Source organism: Salvelinus fontinalis, chromosome 33 (genome assembly GCF_029448725.1).
Source record: "Salvelinus fontinalis isolate EN_2023a chromosome 33, ASM2944872v1, whole genome shotgun sequence".
In the NCBI taxonomy this organism is placed as follows: Eukaryota; Metazoa; Chordata; class Actinopteri; order Salmoniformes; family Salmonidae; genus Salvelinus; species Salvelinus fontinalis.
Window position 1 is genome coordinate 28,479,259 of NC_074697.1, and position 17,982 is coordinate 28,497,240.

Below are 17,982 nucleotides of genomic sequence, written 5' to 3' on the forward strand. Positions count from 1 at the left end.
ATTATTATTAGCCGTCTCGTTTGTCACAGTTAAATCAAGGAGGTAAACAATGTGCAGTCATGGGCTGTGCCAATGTGCATACAACATACTGTGCACCTTTGTAAAATAGTATGCAAACTTGTTATATCAAACATCAAGTGCAGGATTAGACCTCGCTTCAATCTTCGATATAGAATTATCCCCAGTGCCATTTACATGTAAAGTGGCCCCTATGGATTCTTGGGTGAGCGCTGGTCACCCAAGAATGAAATGTATAATCAGTGAAATGTATAATCAGTGAGTGACAGTCCTTGGCGATGTTCCTCCTTACCAACCCCATTGATTATCCCTCCTCTACAGTACGCTCCTAGAGATTGACAGACCGAGCAAAGGTCCTCTTAAATCTTTTGAATTAACGTTCTTATCACATATTCCATTGATCTATAATTAGGACCTCGCCAAGTTTGTTTATTTCAATATTAAACACCACAAAACAAATGCAAAACTGTGCTTTGAAAACTGCCTGGGAACAGAGTAGCAGCAGCAGTCTGGGGTTATGAGGCTGCAGGGCTCAGGTGGGGCCATGACTGACAACATTTCCAGTGTTTTCTAAGTACTAGGCTAAGTGCTGTGTTATGTCTCTCAGTACTGGCTAAACTCCACTGTGGGGTACACATCATGGACACACATATTTGGTTGTGTGTTTGTCTACTGGATTTGAGTTCTGGCTTGGCATTGATCTCGCTGTGTGTGTGTGTGTGTGTGTGCGTACACTGGCTTGGCACTGACCATGGTGCAGGGCCACCTGAGCCCTGGTCCTAGGGTTTTGCTACATCCCAGATAACAATTCTAGGGAGAGAGAGAATGTTTTGATGTTTACGTGTCCAGTTTTCCATTAGAATCTTCCCCTAACTATCTGTTAGCAAAAATCTTTTGAGAACCTTTTTAGCATATGTTGGTGATGAAGGTAGAACATTCCCTTCATGTCAAGCAGAACTAATCTTGAAGATGGTTACAATGTTCTCAGAATATACAATATTAATGTTCTAGAAGTGATTTATGGGACTTTGCAAGAACATTCATGTGTCCAGTTTTCTGAGGGTTAGGAGAATATTCCATCAACGTCACATCAAGCATACACAGAACATGGTTGCAATGTTCTCAGAATATACTATATGAATTTTCTAGACACGTTTCATGGGAAAGTTGCAAGAACATTTCTGTGTAGCAGTTGTCAAGAAGTCACCTGATGGTCCCATAGAAATGTTCTCCCACCCAAAAATTTTGGGTCACCTTAATTGGTGAACCACACATCCATTCACAGGTCTTTTTGTCTGTTGGCAATGTTAGGGATATTCAGACACAGTGCTTCTAGCATAGTGTTTTCAACTGACATATTTGACACACTTTGAGATACCGGATTACATTGTGCATGTTCATTTATACAGTAATTATTATTCACCATGTCCTCACCTGGGATTTGAACTCACAACCTCTTAGTTCACACCATTCAGATCTTCCTGCTATGCCACCATGTCTGTCAGGTATCAGTATTTTATTTTCCCTTTTATTGAACTAGGCAAGTCAGTTAAGAACAAATTCTTATTTTCAATGACGGCCTAGGAGCAGTGGGTTAACTACCTTGTTCGGGGGCAGAACGACAGATTTGAACTTGCAACCTTTCGGTTACTTGCCCAACACTCTAACCACTAGGCTACCCTGCCGCCCCAGTTAATTTGACTATTCTCTCATTGGTTTAATTGAGTTATTTAAACAATTTAAGGGCTTTCTTTATAGTTGTCTAATGTTGGTGGGGCATATTAACCTATTTTAGTGATACTCCTGAATCACTATGATCAATATTAAGAAAATTACAATAAAAACTGTTAAATCCCCTTGGATTGTCGAGGAATTGAAAAATTGTATGGTTGAGAGGAATGAGGCAAAGGGTATGGCAAATAAGTCTGGCAGCCCAACTGATTAGCAAACATACTGCAAATTTAAGAAATCATGTTACTAAACTAAAGAAAAATAAACTATACTATGAAACAAAAATAAATGATATAAAGAATGATAGTAAAAAGCTTTGAAGCACCTTAAATGACATTTTGGGGAAAAAAGCCAACTCGGCTCCTTCATTTATTGAATCAGATGGCTCATTCTTCACAAAACCCACTGATATTGTCAACTACTTTAATTACTTTTTCATTGGCAAAATAAGCAAACTTAGGTATGACATGCCAACAACAAATGCTGACACTACACATCCAAGTATATCTGACCAAATTATGAAAGACAAGAATTGTACTTTTGAGTTCTGTTAAGTCAGTGATAATCCAAGGTGGCTTAGCAGTTCAGACGTCTTTTTCCGTATTGTCGTGTCGTGTCCTGTATATATATATATTTACACCTTTTCTTCACATATCTTTTATTTATTTTATTATCCAAGAACTCAACTACAAAAGCTTTCCTGCAAAAGCTTTCCTGCAACCCGCTTCACCAATTACAATAAGTATTATTTACCTCAATCTGAAAATCCATCGTGGAAGATAGCCAGGGGCTAATTCAGAAGCTAGCCTGAAAGCTAACCAGAAGCTACTCCGATAGCTAGCCAGAAGCTAATCTGTAGCTGCCCCGAAATTAGCCGGTTTGCTGGCTAGCGTTGGTGTTTCAGCTGCCCACGTTTTGCGGTCATCAGCTATTCCTTTAGCTCGATAATCTACCGGCACTTTTGTGCAACGCGACTCGGACCGGAGCATTCCGGGACTTTTTTTCTCTCAGTTTCCCCGGATTCCAACCGCAGGCTCTGGACACTTGCACCTTGATTTCGCAGCTAGCTAGCTGCATACCGTGTGACTATTGGCTTACGTCGACCCCGGAGCAAACTCAAATCATGCTGGAGCTAGCCAGCTGAGGAGTTCCATCACCATCCGGACCCGTTTCTTTTGTTGCTGCTGCAGATACGGAACCCCACCGGGCCTTCACGACTGACTGCCGACGTTATCTGCCCGAGGGATTTATCCAACCGGCACCTCCGTCCCGACGTTACCTGAACGCTCATCTGAGGCCCACTAATCGTTAGCTGTCTTATCGGCTGCTATCTGAACAAAACCTCACTACACGGAACCTACCGACGGAAACGCACGAGGTATCTACAAACAGACCTCCATCCTATGCTGCTACCGATAGCCATATACCCGGCCAGCTGTCTGGATCGCCACGACCCCAACCAACCTCTACTCACTGGACCCTTATTGATCACTCGATTAAGCATGCCTCTCCTTAATGTAAATATGCGTTGTCCATTGCTGTTCTGGTTAGTGTTTATTGGCTTATTTCACTGTAGAGATTCTAGCCCTGCTCTCTATACCATATCCAACCTCTCAGTTCCACCACCCACATATGCGATGACATCACCTGGTTTCAATGATGTTTCTAGAGACAAGATCTCTCTCATCATCACTCAATACCTAGGTTTACCTCCACTGTATTCACATCCTACCATACCTTTGTCTGTACATTATTCCTTTAAACTATTTTATCGCCCCCAGAAACTTCATTTTACTCTCTGCTCTAGGCGACCAATTCTCATAGCTTTTAGCCGTACCCTTATCCTACTTCTCCTCTGTTCCTCTGGTGATGTAGAGGTGAATCCAGGCCCTGCAGTACCTGGCTCCACTCCTATTCCCCAGGCGCTCTCTTTTGATGACTTCTGTAACCGTAATATCCTTGGCTTCATGCATGTTAACATTAGAAGCCTCCTCCCTAAGTTTGTTTTGTTCACTGCTTTAGCACACTCTACCAACCCGGATGTTTTAGCCGTGTCTGAATCCTGGCTTAGAAAGACCACCAAAAATTCAGACATTTTTATCCCCAATTACAATATTTTCAGACAAGATAGAACGGCCAAAGGGGGCGGTGTTGCAATCTACTGCAAAGACTGCCTGCAGAGTTCTGTTATACTATCCAGGTCTGTTCCCAAACAATTTGAACTTCTACTTTTAAAAATCCACCTCTCTAAAAACAAGTCTCTCACCGTTGCCGCCTGCTATAGACCACCCTCTGCCCCCAGCTGTGCTCTGGACACTATGTGAACTGATTGCCCCCCATCTATCTTCAGAGCTCGTGCTGCTAGGCGACCTAAATTTGAACATGCTCAACACCCCAGCCACCCTACAATCTAAGCTTGATGCCCTCAATCTCACACAAATTATCAATGAACCTACCAGGTACCACCCCAATTCCGTAAACACGGGTACCCTCATAGATATCATCCTAACAAACTTGCCCTCCAAATACACCTCTGCTGTTTTCAACCAAGATCTCAGCGATCACTGCCTCATTGCCTGCATCCGTAATGGGTCAGCGGTCAAACGACCTCCACTCATCACTGTCAAACGCTCCCTGAAACACTTCAGCGAGCAGGCCTTCCTAATCGACCTGGCCGGGGTATCCTGGAAGGATATTGATCTCATCCCGTCAGTAGAGGATGCCTGGTCATTTTTTAAAAATGCCTTCCTCACCATCTTGAATAAGCATGCCCCATTCAAGAAATTTAGAACCAGGAACAGATATAGCCCTTGGTTCTCTCCTGACCTGACTGCCCTTAACCAACAGAAAAACATCCTATGGCGTTCTGCATTAGCATCGAACAGCCCCCGTGATATGCAACTTTTCAGGGAAGCCAGAAACCAATATACACAGGCAGTTAGAACAGCCAAGGCTAGCTTTTTCAAGCAGAAATTTGCTTCCTGCAACACAAATTCAAAAAAGTTCTGGGACACCGTAAAGTCCATGGAGAATAAGAACACCTCCTCCCAGCTTCCAACCGCTCTGAAGATAGGAAACACTGTCACCACCGACAAATCCACTATAATTGAGAATTTCAATAAGCATTTTTCTACGGCTGGCCATGCTTTCCACCTGGCTACCCCTACCCCGGACAACAGCACTGCCCTCCCCTCTGCTACTCGCCCAAGCCTTCCCCATTTCTCTTTCTCCCAAATACAGTCAGCTGATGTTCTTAATGAGCTGCAAAATCTGGACCCTTACAAATCAGCCGGGCTAGATAATCTGGACCCTTTCTTTCTAAAACTATCTGCTGAAATTGTTGCCACCCCTATTACTAGCCTCTTCAACCTCTCTTTCGTGTCGTCTGAGATCCCCAAAGATTGGAAAGCAGCTGCGGTTATCCCCCTCTTCAAAGGGGGGGACACCCTTGACCCTAACTGCTACAGACCTATATCTATCCTACCCTGCCTTTCTAAGGTCTTCGAAAGCCAAGTCAACAAACAGATTACCGACCATTTCGAATCACACCACACCTTCTCCGCTATGCAATCTGGTTTCAGAGCTGGTCATGGGTGCACCTCAGCCACGCTCAAGGTCATAAACGATATCGTAACCGCCATCGATAGGAAACTACTGTGCAGCCGTATTCATTGACCTGGCCAAGGCTTTTGACTCTGTCAATCACCACATCCTCATTGGCAGACTCGACAGCCTTGGTTTCTCTAATGATTGCCTCGCCTGGTTCACCAACTACTTCTCTGATAGAGTTCAGTGTGTCAAATCGGAGGGTCTGTTGTCCGGGCCTCTGGCAGTCTCTATGGGGGTGCCACAGGGTTCAATTCTTGGACCGACTCTCTTCTCTGTTTACATCAATGATGTCGCTCTTGCTGCTGGTGATTCTCTGATCCACCTCTACGCAGACGACACTATTCTGTATACTTCTGGCCCTTCTTTTGACACTGTGTTAACAACCCTCCAGGCGAGCTTCAATGCCATACAACTCTCCTTCCGTGGCCTCCAACTGCTCTTAAATACAAGTAAAACCAAATGCATGCTCTTCAACCGATCGCTGCCTGCTCCTGCCCGCCTGTCCAACATCACTACTTTGGACGGCTCTGACTTAGAATATGTGGACAACTACAAATACCTAGGTGTCTGGTTAGACTGTAAACTCTCCTTCCAGACCCACATCAAACATCTCCAATCCAAAGTCAAATCTAGAATTGGCTTCCTATTCCGCAACAAAGCATCCTTTACTCATGCTGCCAAACATACCCTTGTAAAACTGACCATCCTACCAATCCTCGACTTCGGTGATGTCATTTACAAAATAGCCTCCAAAACCCTACTCAATAAATTGGATGCAGTCTATCACAGTGCCATCCGTTTTGTCACCAAAGCCCCATATACTACCCACCACTGCGACCTGTACACTCTCGTTGGCTGGCCCTCGCTTCATACTCGTCGCCAAACCCACTGGTTCCAGGTCATCTACAAGACCCTGCTAGGTAAAGTCCCCCCTTATCTCAGCTCGCTGGTCACCATAGCAGCACCTACCTGTAGCACGCGCTCCAGCAGGTATATCTCTCTAGTCACCCCCAAAACCAATTCTTCCTTTGGACGCCTCTCCTTCCAGTTCTCTGCTGCCAATGACTGGAACGAACTACAAAAATCTCTGAAACTGGAAACACCTATCTCCCTCACTAGCTTTAAGCACCAGCTGTCAGAGCAGCTCATAGATTACTGCACCTGTACATAACCCATCTACAATTTAGCCCAAACAACTACCTCTTTACCTACTGTATTTATTTATTAATTTATTTTGCTCCTTTGCACCCCATTATTTCTGTCTCTACTTTGCACTTTCTTCCAATGCAAACCAACCATTCCAGTGTTTTTTTTTTTTTTTTAGTTTTTATTTTACTTGCTGTGTTGTACTCACTTCGCCTCCATTGCCTTTTTATATTTTTATTTATTTATACATATATCTGTTTGCCTTCACCTCCCTTATCTCACCTCACTTGCTCACATTGTATATAGACTTATTTTTTTTTCACTGTATTATTGACTATATGTTTGTTTTTACTCCATGTGTAACTATGTGTTGTTGTATGTGTCGAACTGCTTTGCTTTATCTTGGCCAGGTCGCAATTGTAAATGAGAACGTGTTCTCAATTTGCCTACCTGGTTAAATAAAGGTTAAATAAAAAATAAAAATAAATAAAGTGTGGAAGAGGTGGAACAATTATTGTTGTCTATCAACAATGACAACAATGGAATATTCTCCTAACCCACAGAACTTGACACATGAATGTTCTTGCACCATTCCCATGAAACGTGTGTAGAACATTCATATTTTAAGTTCTAAGAACTTGGTAACCACATTCTGGGTAAGTTCTATTTGACATTAATGGAACGGTCTCTTGGAAACATTCCTTGCACATCACAGGAACATTCTTATGAAAACATTAAGTTAATGACCAAATGAGACTCTTTAAAGTTGTGGGAATGATTGTTAGCTGGGATGCCTGTCTCTTCAGGACTTTCATCACAGTCTTTTATCTAGATAGCATTAAATCATCACATCTCTTTCGTCTCTCACAATGATTCACATACATACACTCAAACCATTCCTCAACCCACACTCTATCTATCCTCACTCAAATGCCACCACAATATTGGTCTATCTCTATTGGTGATGTGAGATGTTTACCATGTATCTAATGAGGACTGCCTTGTTCGACTTGTTTAAACCTCGAAACAATTGAGACCTGTATTGTGTATGTGTGCCATTCAGAGGGTGAAAGGGCAAGACAAAATATTGAAATGCCTTTGTACGGCATGTGTTAGTAGGTGCTGAGTTTTTCACGCTCAACAGTTTCCCGTGTGTATCAAGAATGGTCCACCACGCAAAGGACATCTAGCCGATTTGACACAACTGTGGAGTGAACATGGGCCAGAATCCTTGTGGAACGCTTTTGAACCTTGTAGAGTCCATTCCCCGATTTTAATTGACTAGTGCAAAAAGGGGGGGTGCAACTCAATATTAGGAAGGTGTTCCTAATGTTTGGTATACTCAGTGTGTATAATCCCTAGCTTTCACAGTACAGTGTTAATTCTTTATGACCTCATTTCCATGCACTGGAGAAATGGAGTCATGAACATGACTTGAGCTGCAGGGAACATGTATTCTTGTCAAACTGACACTGTCCTGAATTCTGATAGTAGCTTGTGCCCACATAGCCAATAGTAGTCCCTTACAGTAAACATATTGACCGTAGAGGCCTACTGTATTTGCGCAAATCCAAAATACTGGGATATTTAGGTTAGAATTCTAAACAGAAGATCTGATACACACAGTTGGTGAAATTCCAGGAATAATCAATGAGGATCCTTCTGAAGTATCAGCTGAAGATTTATTCCTTGGCCTGGCATAGATTAGTACGAATACTATGAAATTCTTAGTATTCACAATGCCATTCATATGGACAGGATTAACCATTAATACAAATCTATGTGAATGTCTTTGTGGATTCAGCGTGTAGGTGGAACTCGGGACAAGATTCTTGTGTTTAGATTTGCCATCCACCACCTCTCTAGGTTAAAGACTCATAAGCAAAGTAGATATTTGTCCTGCTGCCATAGGTCATGTTCTTGAGGTTCTGAAAGGCCACTCTATTGTGTTCAAGGGCTGAAGGTACACACACCTCCCCGTCTGGAGCAACATAGTCATCCAGAGGAAGCCATAACTCTATGGAGGCAGCTGCCTGGCTGTCGGCCTTTTATTCCTGCTCCTATCCCCTGACTGTCTCCTCTCCTGCTGGTTTCCTGACCCAACCTGCCTGCACAATGGAGATGAAGCTGCCGCTTACCGTCACTGAGGGGAAAGGTTGTTCCCTGGCAGGTTCTAAGACGTTGTGGTGGGGTTTTGCTTCCACATCAGCACACTAACCCCTTCAAAGGCAACATCTCTTTCATCTTCAACATTTCTGTAATATTGTAAAACATTGTGACATGCATGCAGATATCTAATGTTTTCTATGCTTGAGAGGCTTTTGAGGATTGCATGATGGGCCCTGTAATTCCTCTCAGATAAGAGCTCAGTGGAAATCTGAAATCAGATCACATCTTAATTACAGGCCTGCATTAACCTGTGCTGTGCTCCTCAGGGCTCCACGGTGCGATATGCACTTAGGCAGAGAAGTGGCGAGGTAGAGACGGACTCCCCCAGCCAGCACTGACTCTCTCTGTCACTAGTCAGCCTGTCAGCACTGCGGCCCTCTCTCTTGGATATAAAAGGGCCAACCCGTGCCCTCCCGATCCCCCCCCCCCCGCTACACTAATGACTTATAAATATCTCCTTCAGAGCCCAAGATGGTGGGCTGCCTGCTGCTCTGGTGGTGTAACAGTGCAGACCAGAGCCATTTAGGTCCACAGCCTTCCTTTCATGCCCTGCCATCATTCCTGCCAGAGAGAGCCAGGCCCAGGCCCGTGTGGGCTGTTAGATGATGGACAGCTGTTCTGATGAGGCCACTGACATGAGACAAGACTGCTGGGCGGTATACCGTATTTTATGATATACCGGTATTGATGCACGGACTGGTTTGGGTTTTTACTTTACCTTCTATAACGATATTTGAATGTTTGGTTTGTTAAATGTGATACACCATGTGTAACGTCCATTTTTATAGTTTACTTCGCTACTTGAGTCATCTCTCCCTGCTATCTCTCTGCGCTTTCCATACAGACCTAGCCCAGCCCACTCAAGGAGCGCATTTCTTGTTCCTCGACCACGAGACACTTGAGTTCGATCTGCATGGTCAATGCAGCACATGCAACAATGTTGATAACGATGCTGTTTTCACTTTGCTTCTTAATATAAATCAACTTCCGTTCTATAATTACACTATCAGTTTGTGTTTCTTATATCTGCAAACAGCTAGTTTGTCTTTTCCAAGCAAGTTAGACCTAAATCTTGTTAGCTGCTAATGCTAATCGCTAGCTAGAGAATAAATGTACTGAGTCAACACAAACGTAATTAGCTATACAGCCTGATAATATGGTGTGGACATAAATCAGCATGTTGTTTTTGCAACAGTATCGTCTAAATCAAAGAGGAATAGGCAAAGGAAGAATATGTTATCTACATAAAGTCCCTAAGAGAGAACATTTAATGTAGCCAAAGATTATAGTTCCCCCAGGAACACTAAACACTTTGGTTCCTACCCTGTCACAATAACTCCTCCCTGGCATTTTCATTCGTTGTCATGTCAAACAACACAGTGCCCACTATTATATTCTAACTATAGAATAATCATTTTATTTCCATGATTGCAACAGTTCACCCAAGTGTTTTGCTCCAAATCACAAGTCAAATCGCAATTGCAACATTTGATTAAAAATAAGGCCCATATTGTGCAGCGCTACATGGCAGTGTGAAAATGACCTAAAATGAGTGCAGAAAATGCCTGAAATTGATGAAAATGCAGAATTTTTATTTTAATTTTAATTTAACGGTATAAAACAATCAGAATGGAGAAAGACCCGTTGGAATAACTTAGAATGTATAATACTCATAATGCAAATGTATAACTTTTATTATATAAAAACATCAAATACCGCCCCATTTTTAAAAAAATATGGTATTTTGCCCATATCGCCCAACCCTCCACTTCCATTAAACTGGTAGTCTTGACTTGCACACTATGGTGTTAAACAGCTGCACCTGTTTTTGTTTACACACATTAAAGGATTTACACACACACGATGCATTTTCCCCATTGCAAATTATTATTTATTCAGCTTTGCCTTCAATGTTGTCACAATGGTGTTAAGCTCTTATCAGAGGGCATGGCTGCTGTATTGTAGTGTATCTGTGTACATCAAAACGTCTCATATCCCTGGCATATCCCTGGTAAGGAATCTACACTACTGTTCAAAAGTTTGGGGTCACTTAGAAATGTCCTTGTTTTTGAAAGAAAACCAAATGTTTTTCCATTAAAATATCATCAAATTGATCAGAAATACAGTGTAGACATTGTTAATGTTGTAAATGACTATTGTAGCTGGAAACAGCTGATTTTTTATGGAATATCTACATAGGCTTACAGAGGCCCATAATCATCAACCATCACTCCTTTGTTCCAATGGCACATTGTGTTAGCTAATCCAAGTTTATAATTTTAAAAGGCTAATTGAACATTAGAAAACCCTTTTGGAATTATGTTAACACAGCTGAAAACTGTTGTTCTGATTAAAGAAGCAATTAAACTGGCCTCACAAGTCCTCAACTGGCAGCTTCATTAAATAGTACCCACAAAACACCAGTCTCAATGTCAACAGTGAAGAGGCAACTCCAGGATGCTGGCCTTCCTCTGTCCAGTGTCTGTGTTCTTTTTTCTTTTTCTCATGCAGTTTCCAAGCAGACAAAGTAAACAAAGATGAAAAGACAAGGCACTAAGCAAACAGGAGCAGCATCGTGCAAAGATTAGACACCCATGAACTGCACTGGGCCCTAGTCCAAACACAGTTCTGACTGACAAGCATCAGTCCTGTAGAGTGGAACAGACAAGTTACCCTCCAAAAGGCACCATAGTAGAATACCATCAATCAAAACTGACCTCTGTCTTCAGCCTACAGGATCTCTCTTGATATGTGAAAGATGAAGGATTACTGTCTACTGTTATTAATTACTGTCTTAATTCAAGCCCTATCCACTATGTTCTACAACTCACTCTCTCTTTATCAGTGTAAGTAGGTCATGGTTTATGGTTTATGACAGTGATCAATGGAGATATGAATATTAACTATTGTAGTGATCATGATCTGGTCGTTAACGATGACATAACGGTCATGAGGTAATGGTCATTAGTGATCGAGGGGAAGCTCCTTTCCTTCACGTTGACTGGGCCTAACACTCTCTTATTTGGATTAGCCAAAATGCATTATTCAAGTCCAATCCATCTGTCTCTGTGTGTGTGTGTGTGTGTGTGTGTGGTGGTGGTGGGGGGGGGGGGGGGGACTTTGTCCTAGTGCCACAGGCAGTGAGGAGATTTAGAGTGTTCGTTTTTCAGTCCAGTTTAGTGTTTAAAAGGACTGCTCTGATTGATGGCCCTCTATATAGAATAGCCCAATGTGGTTTCATAGAGTCTCTGAAGACATAGAGGACTATTTCGACATCAATCATGCATCTCCCCACATGGGCCAGCAGAATAATGTGTCCACTTTGGGGTGGCAAAGGTTTAATAGTCTTATCTTATTCTCCCCATTCTCATGAACAAATTGATATGATACCCACTCCAAAAAAAGTCGCTTTCTATGTTTTTCACACCTGCTAAGTGACTGAAATGCACCAGTTCTGTGTCTGTAGAGAAGATCTGTTAGCTTCTACCGTTCAAAAGTTAGAGCCAGATTTGTAGAAAGAAAACAAAAACCATTGAATATTTGTCACACCATCGCAGCAGCTCAAAAGATTCAGGGCTGACCCAAAACCCAGGTCCTGGTGATGTCCCTGTAATGCTGTATTCCATTACCTTTTCCTCTCGTACAACCTCAATGCCTGTATCCAACCTCGCCAATGTACACGGTTAAAGACCTGAAAAATAGTGATCTAAAATCAGCTTAGCTGGTCAAATGTGTTTCTCTCTGAAGTGCTCTTCCTTAAGTTTTTTTTCCATTGATCAATTTATTATGTGATGTGAGAGAGAGAGACTAGGTGAGAGGGAGAGAGAGACCATACCAGTACTGTATGTGGTGGAGAGACCGGGGGTGTGGGAGTTAGAGCCCATGTTTACATACAGAATCAATTTGAACACAGTCAAAACTTGAGGAATTAAAGCTCCTGTGTTGCGATGGCATACTCAAAATGGTTTAAAATAGCTTCAGAGATTACGCTAATGTAATCCAATTTAAAGGAGCCTCCAAATATTTATTATTTAAGCACCATCTGTTTGAAGCCCCAGGGGTCAGCCACAAACAGTATATGCACAAAGTCTTCCACAAAGAGGGCTATCTCATTGTCCTACATCACAAACTGTCTCCGCACCATCCAGAACCCAACTCACTCCTCATATACCCTCCATATCCTCACTTTACCTTAATCCTCTTTTTACATAGCCAAACACAGGCTTAGCTTTGTGGACTGGGTACTGTATCAGGACACGTTTTGTAATGAAGCCTCATATTTTCCCATCATTGAATGCCACTCAGTCTGAGATGTTACATTGGTCACGGCCCATTTGTGAACTGTAGCCCCCCTGCCACTCACTGTGCTGTCAGACAGTCTTTCCTAGTCATTGCCCTGTGAATCCTTCCCTCTCTCCTGTGAAGACCTTCAGCCCCTCCGGAGCGTGCTACTGCAACTTTCACCAGCAGCTTCAGATTAGTGGTTCATTTGAAGGCTGTCTCAGTCAGCACAGGAGAGATAGTGGGGGCTGTGCTGTAGCTTGAACACAGGACCCTCAGGAGATAAAGACTACGGTGAAACGAGAGATTATAGTGAAAGATAAGTGGTTCTGTTTAATGAGAGTTGGTTTATCTTCTGCCCGAGGCTTGAAGGCTGGAGGGTGGGCATGGTTGTGTGTTTCAGCTGGGGACTGGAATCATTTGATTGTCTTATAAGCCATTTGTATTTTTCAAGGAGCCTATGGTGGTGTTTAAAACATAGGGAATATCCATTTGTTGTTTTTCATTGTGGATTTCAGGTGTTAAGCCTATATTTTAACATACTTGCTTTGATATAATTTAATTACTATCATGGATTATTATGGGTTATTGATCATCTAAAAATGGAGGCACTAAACATTTTGCCTGGCTACCCATCCACATCGCTCTGGCCAAATGTCACGCCCACTAACATTTCTTCTCCACGATGAGTCTGGATTTGATCTCCTCTCCGAAAACTTCTCGAATGCGAACACATTCAAACCGTTTTGATTGGTCCCTGAAACCTATGGGTTGTGCCAGAGCCTGAATGTAACAGTTTAGCTTCTGTCCCTCTCCTCGCCCCTACCTGGGCTCGAACCAGGGACCCTCTGCACACATCAACAACTGACACCCACGAAGCATCGTTACCCATCGCGCCACAAAAGCCGCGGCCCTTGCAGAGCAAGGGGAACAACTACTTCAGGTCTCAGAGCGAGTGACGTCACCGATTGAAACGCTATTAGCGCGCACCACCGCTAACTAGCTAGCCATTTCACATCGGTTACATGAACACACATAGGTAGAGCTTAGTTTCGGAAGTAGTCATTGGCTTTGATACTCTAATAGATACTCTAATAGATACTAATAGATACGAATAGATACTTTGATACTCTAGAGACGATCCAATCGCTGATGACTTGTTTTGTACAACTCCCCTCACTTTGACGTCAGCAGAAAATGACTTCTATCATTGCAGGCTAGCGATAGGTGGAGCATTGGAATTAAATTCAGTATGAGTCATCAGGCTATCAAACATTGGCCATTGATTTTTAAATGACTCCACTACATCCATGTGATTCTAGTCTTTTGCTTAGTTGGTGATTCTCATAGATTTGCTGCCCCCTCTTGGCTGCTCATGGTAACTGACATATTCTCAGTGTGCTCTATTTTGAACACCAGCTGTAGCCTCATTCGACCATCCTGATGGATCAGGCCAACAGCTTGGCATGGCCATGACAGTTTTTGCTGAGATATTTTTTCCCATAGATTTTAGAACTCTCCAAAAAGGCCCACTATACTAATGTCTATCATACATTTTTGGGGAACAGATGAGTCTAGTTGTATTTCAAAGGCAAGATGCATCTTCTTTTTTAAACACCCACATTGTTCGTGTAAAAACATGGTAGTTATTAAACAATCCAGTTGACAGCGATGCCCCGCCTACATTGTGTTCTACGGTGGCAGCTTTTCAAGGGTTTATCTGTTGATAGATGTAGATTAATCATACCCATATCCACACCTTCTAGTGTGTCTCATCTGTCTGCAGCAACACACAACCCAAATGGAGAGTGGAGACAGAGCCAGGGATTAGGGAAGATTTTCCTTCATTTAATAAACAATTGAATGGCACAGTTCGGAGGATAAACCTAGCCCAAGAAAAAGCGGTAAGAATAGTCACGGGAATATAGAGCATTATCGTGCATTAAGGCGCAGTGTATCATTTAAAAGAGCCATTCCCATTCATCATCATTCTAATCTCCAACACAGTCCAATACTCCTTCACATTAGGATACACTGTATTGTTATTATCCCCAAAAGTCTGGAGGGCTTAGACTTAGCTGCACATAGTTGTATAGAATTTTTCCCATAGGTATGTAGACTATGATAAAAAATTCAGGGTCATAAAGTATCACTTTGAATTACTTTTTCAAAGTGACGCAATCCATCCTAATCCAATCACATCCTACATCCGTTTTCCCATAGGAAGAACAGTTATATATTCCTCATCCTCATCTATATACTCTTAGAAATGTTTGGGGTTCCATGTAGAGTCCTCTGTGGAAATTGTTCTACATATAACACAAAAGGGTTCTACATGGAACCATAAGGGTTATTCAGAGTTCTATGGGGACAGCCAAAGAACCCTTTTAGGTTCTAGATAGCCCCTTTTTTTCTAAGAGTGTAGCACTGCTCTTTTCAAACACACTCATCATTTCTCAGTAAAGATGATGCCCCCATTGACTCCCAACTAATGAAATAGCCCACCCCCTCACCTTTAAATCTGCCATCTCAAGCAGAAACATTTGTTTCTATCCCTAGCAGGATTAGAGACAAAGTGCAAGCCAAATCAGAAAAACCAATCCAGGGTCTATTATGTTGTGGAATAACAGAATGGCTAATACAATGAGGATGCTATTAAATCCACTTCAGTCAGTCTGACAGCATCAGCTGTGATTACTGTTTTGGCAAGTTGAACTTTCATTGGCACAAGAGTAGATGTTGCATTTTCCATTGGCGCGTTGGTTCTCATTTGCCTTAGGAATTTCTGTGGAACAACAATTTTGAATAAACTTGTAAGTTCAATGCAAGTTCAAGTTCAGGACATGAATCAAGTAGTTTTATTTAGGCCTATCTGTTTCTGTTAGTATATGTTTTGAAAACCTATGCAGGCAAAGAGAAGTGATTGAGCTACAAATATGAGAATGAGAATCCAGTCATAACAACAGTCAGCGCAGAGACAGTTGTCAAAGTGACCATGTGTTAGCCTACCTCATCTGTGTCCAGCCGAGCTGCTGTACTTGGGTCACGTGAAGCAAGAGTCAGAGTCAGGGTTGAAGGATTGAGCCAGGGATTGTTTAGGGATTAGTCAATAGGAGCTTCACGGCAGAAATTAAACAAGGGACACCATAGCAATGGGGTCACGTGATACCAGAGGCAATAAGAAAGCATAGAGTCACTGCGACTATAATCCAAGAACAACATGCCAGCCCTGACGCCAGACAGATGCCCAGTTGCTCTCTCTCTCTCTCACTCCCCCTCCCACTCAATCACTCTCGCTCTCGTTCTCTCTCTAATTCACCCAGCTGAATAGTTTCATTCCAGAAAGAAATTAACCGGTGTGCTGTCACACTGCAGCTGTTGAGCAGCCCCTGGCCTAGCTAGATGTATGTGTGTGTACGGACTTGACCGTCTTGCTGAATGTGTGTTTGTGTTTATTGGGACTGGGGGTTAAGACCCTCCTCTTATAGGGCTAGTGTTTTTGCGGACTAGGGATTTGAGACCCTCGCCACGTCACGCTGAGGGGGTTGTCTGTGTGTGTGTGGAGAGGGGTTATTCTGTGTGTGTGCGTGGGACCTAGCGCCAAGCTGGCGGAGGGCGAGGACTACGATTGCTGGGATCAGATGATCCATCTTCAGCTGACCAGCTCAGGGGACTGGCCAGCACCATGTGAGTGAGCCTGCCCACCACCATACTCTAGTTCAATTTCTCCTCTTTTTCTCCTTCTCTTATCTCTCTCATTTCATTCTCATCCATTCATTCAATTCTCATCATCTGATCTCTCTCATTCCAACTTTCATGCTCCTCTACACCTTAATTTTATAATCTGCCTCTTCTTCCTCAACCTCTTTTCAATGCTTTGGTTGTAGGCTGCTGGAGGATACTTTAGGTTTTATTGCTCTGCCTTATGTCTTTATGATTATCCTAAGTGTAGTTATATGGGTTATTTCTTGGCATATAGTCTTGATATTTTGTAGGAGGAGATATGGGTTAGACCTGGTCATTAAATGTGAACTAGTAAGCACTTAAGTCCTCAGACAGTTCAATCAACTAAATGCTTGAGATTATTTTATGCATATCCAGATATTCCAATCATTTCTAATGCTTGACATTAGCGAATGTCTCTTTTAGAAAGTTCAATCAACTCAAATGTTTGATTTTACCTTATGTTTTTTATGGATATCCCAAATGGCTCAAACGCTCAAGGTAAGCTTATGAATGTATTTTTTCTGAAAAGTGTAATTTTGTTTGAGGTTGTTGGCTATATCATCAATATAACTATGTTACAGTTCAAGTTTACTGCAAACAATTCAGGGTTGTCTGACCACACACAGTAGGAACAAACAGAACTCTGGTAACCAAGTACAACATCCCAAATGTGGGTAAATTATTGATTTGTGAGATCTGTTATCTCCATTTTGGTCTGTCAGAAACTTTGTGGAGCCGAGTCCAGCTGAATGTTGCCCAGGTTACTTAAAAGCCCTCTCAAACAGCTGTGGGGGATGACAGATCTTTATCCAATATTAATCAAGGCACTGTCATTTCTGCTTTTGATCTCATTTTTCTAATGTGTTCCATCTTCCCCTTCCATTGATCTCATCTGGGCTTTGCAGGTTTACATCTGGCCAGTGTTTGTAGTGTTAGGGGGATTACCAGTATCGCTGTTGAATTATGATGGGTGAATACAAACAGATTGCAAGAGAGGGCTATGCAGATGTCAAGGAAGACCTGAATGGGCTTCAAGGCTTGGCCATTATGTGAAGCATGCTGTGACAAGTAGGGCTGGCATAATTACCGTATAACCGTGTAACCAACGGTTATGGATGAAGACCATCATGAAAGTAAAATGTATTTTTATTGTGGAATGAACAGCTGACTGAAGATGGGACGGCCAGGCATTCGTGTGGTTGAGTCTGTCTCTGTTGTAACATGGACTCTACAACGTGATGAAACGTTTGTTGCACCTTGCTGAAAACAAGCAAGATGTTGTAGCAAACAAGTCATCAGTTG

At 42.5% G+C, this 17,982-nt stretch overlaps 1 protein-coding gene across 3 annotated transcripts in view; it reads left to right on the top strand.

Annotated features, from left to right (window-relative positions):
• LOC129831947 (endothelial cell-selective adhesion molecule-like) overlaps positions 1 to 17,982 on the top strand; it is an 85,370-nt gene that overhangs the window by 50,081 nt on the left and 17,307 nt on the right. Inside the window, exon 1 of one of the 3 annotated variants that reach the window (XM_055895592.1) lies at positions 16,090 to 16,641. The exons of 1 other annotated variant lie outside the window; for it this stretch is intronic. In XM_055895592.1, coding sequence (XP_055751567.1) covers positions 16,596 to 16,641 — 46 coding nt within the window. In that variant the 5' untranslated portion in view covers positions 16,090 to 16,595. Of the gene's footprint in view, positions 1 to 16,089; positions 16,642 to 16,686; positions 17,179 to 17,982 lie in introns of those variants that run through there. One more of the 3 variants, XM_055895593.1, reaches the window with a different exon arrangement.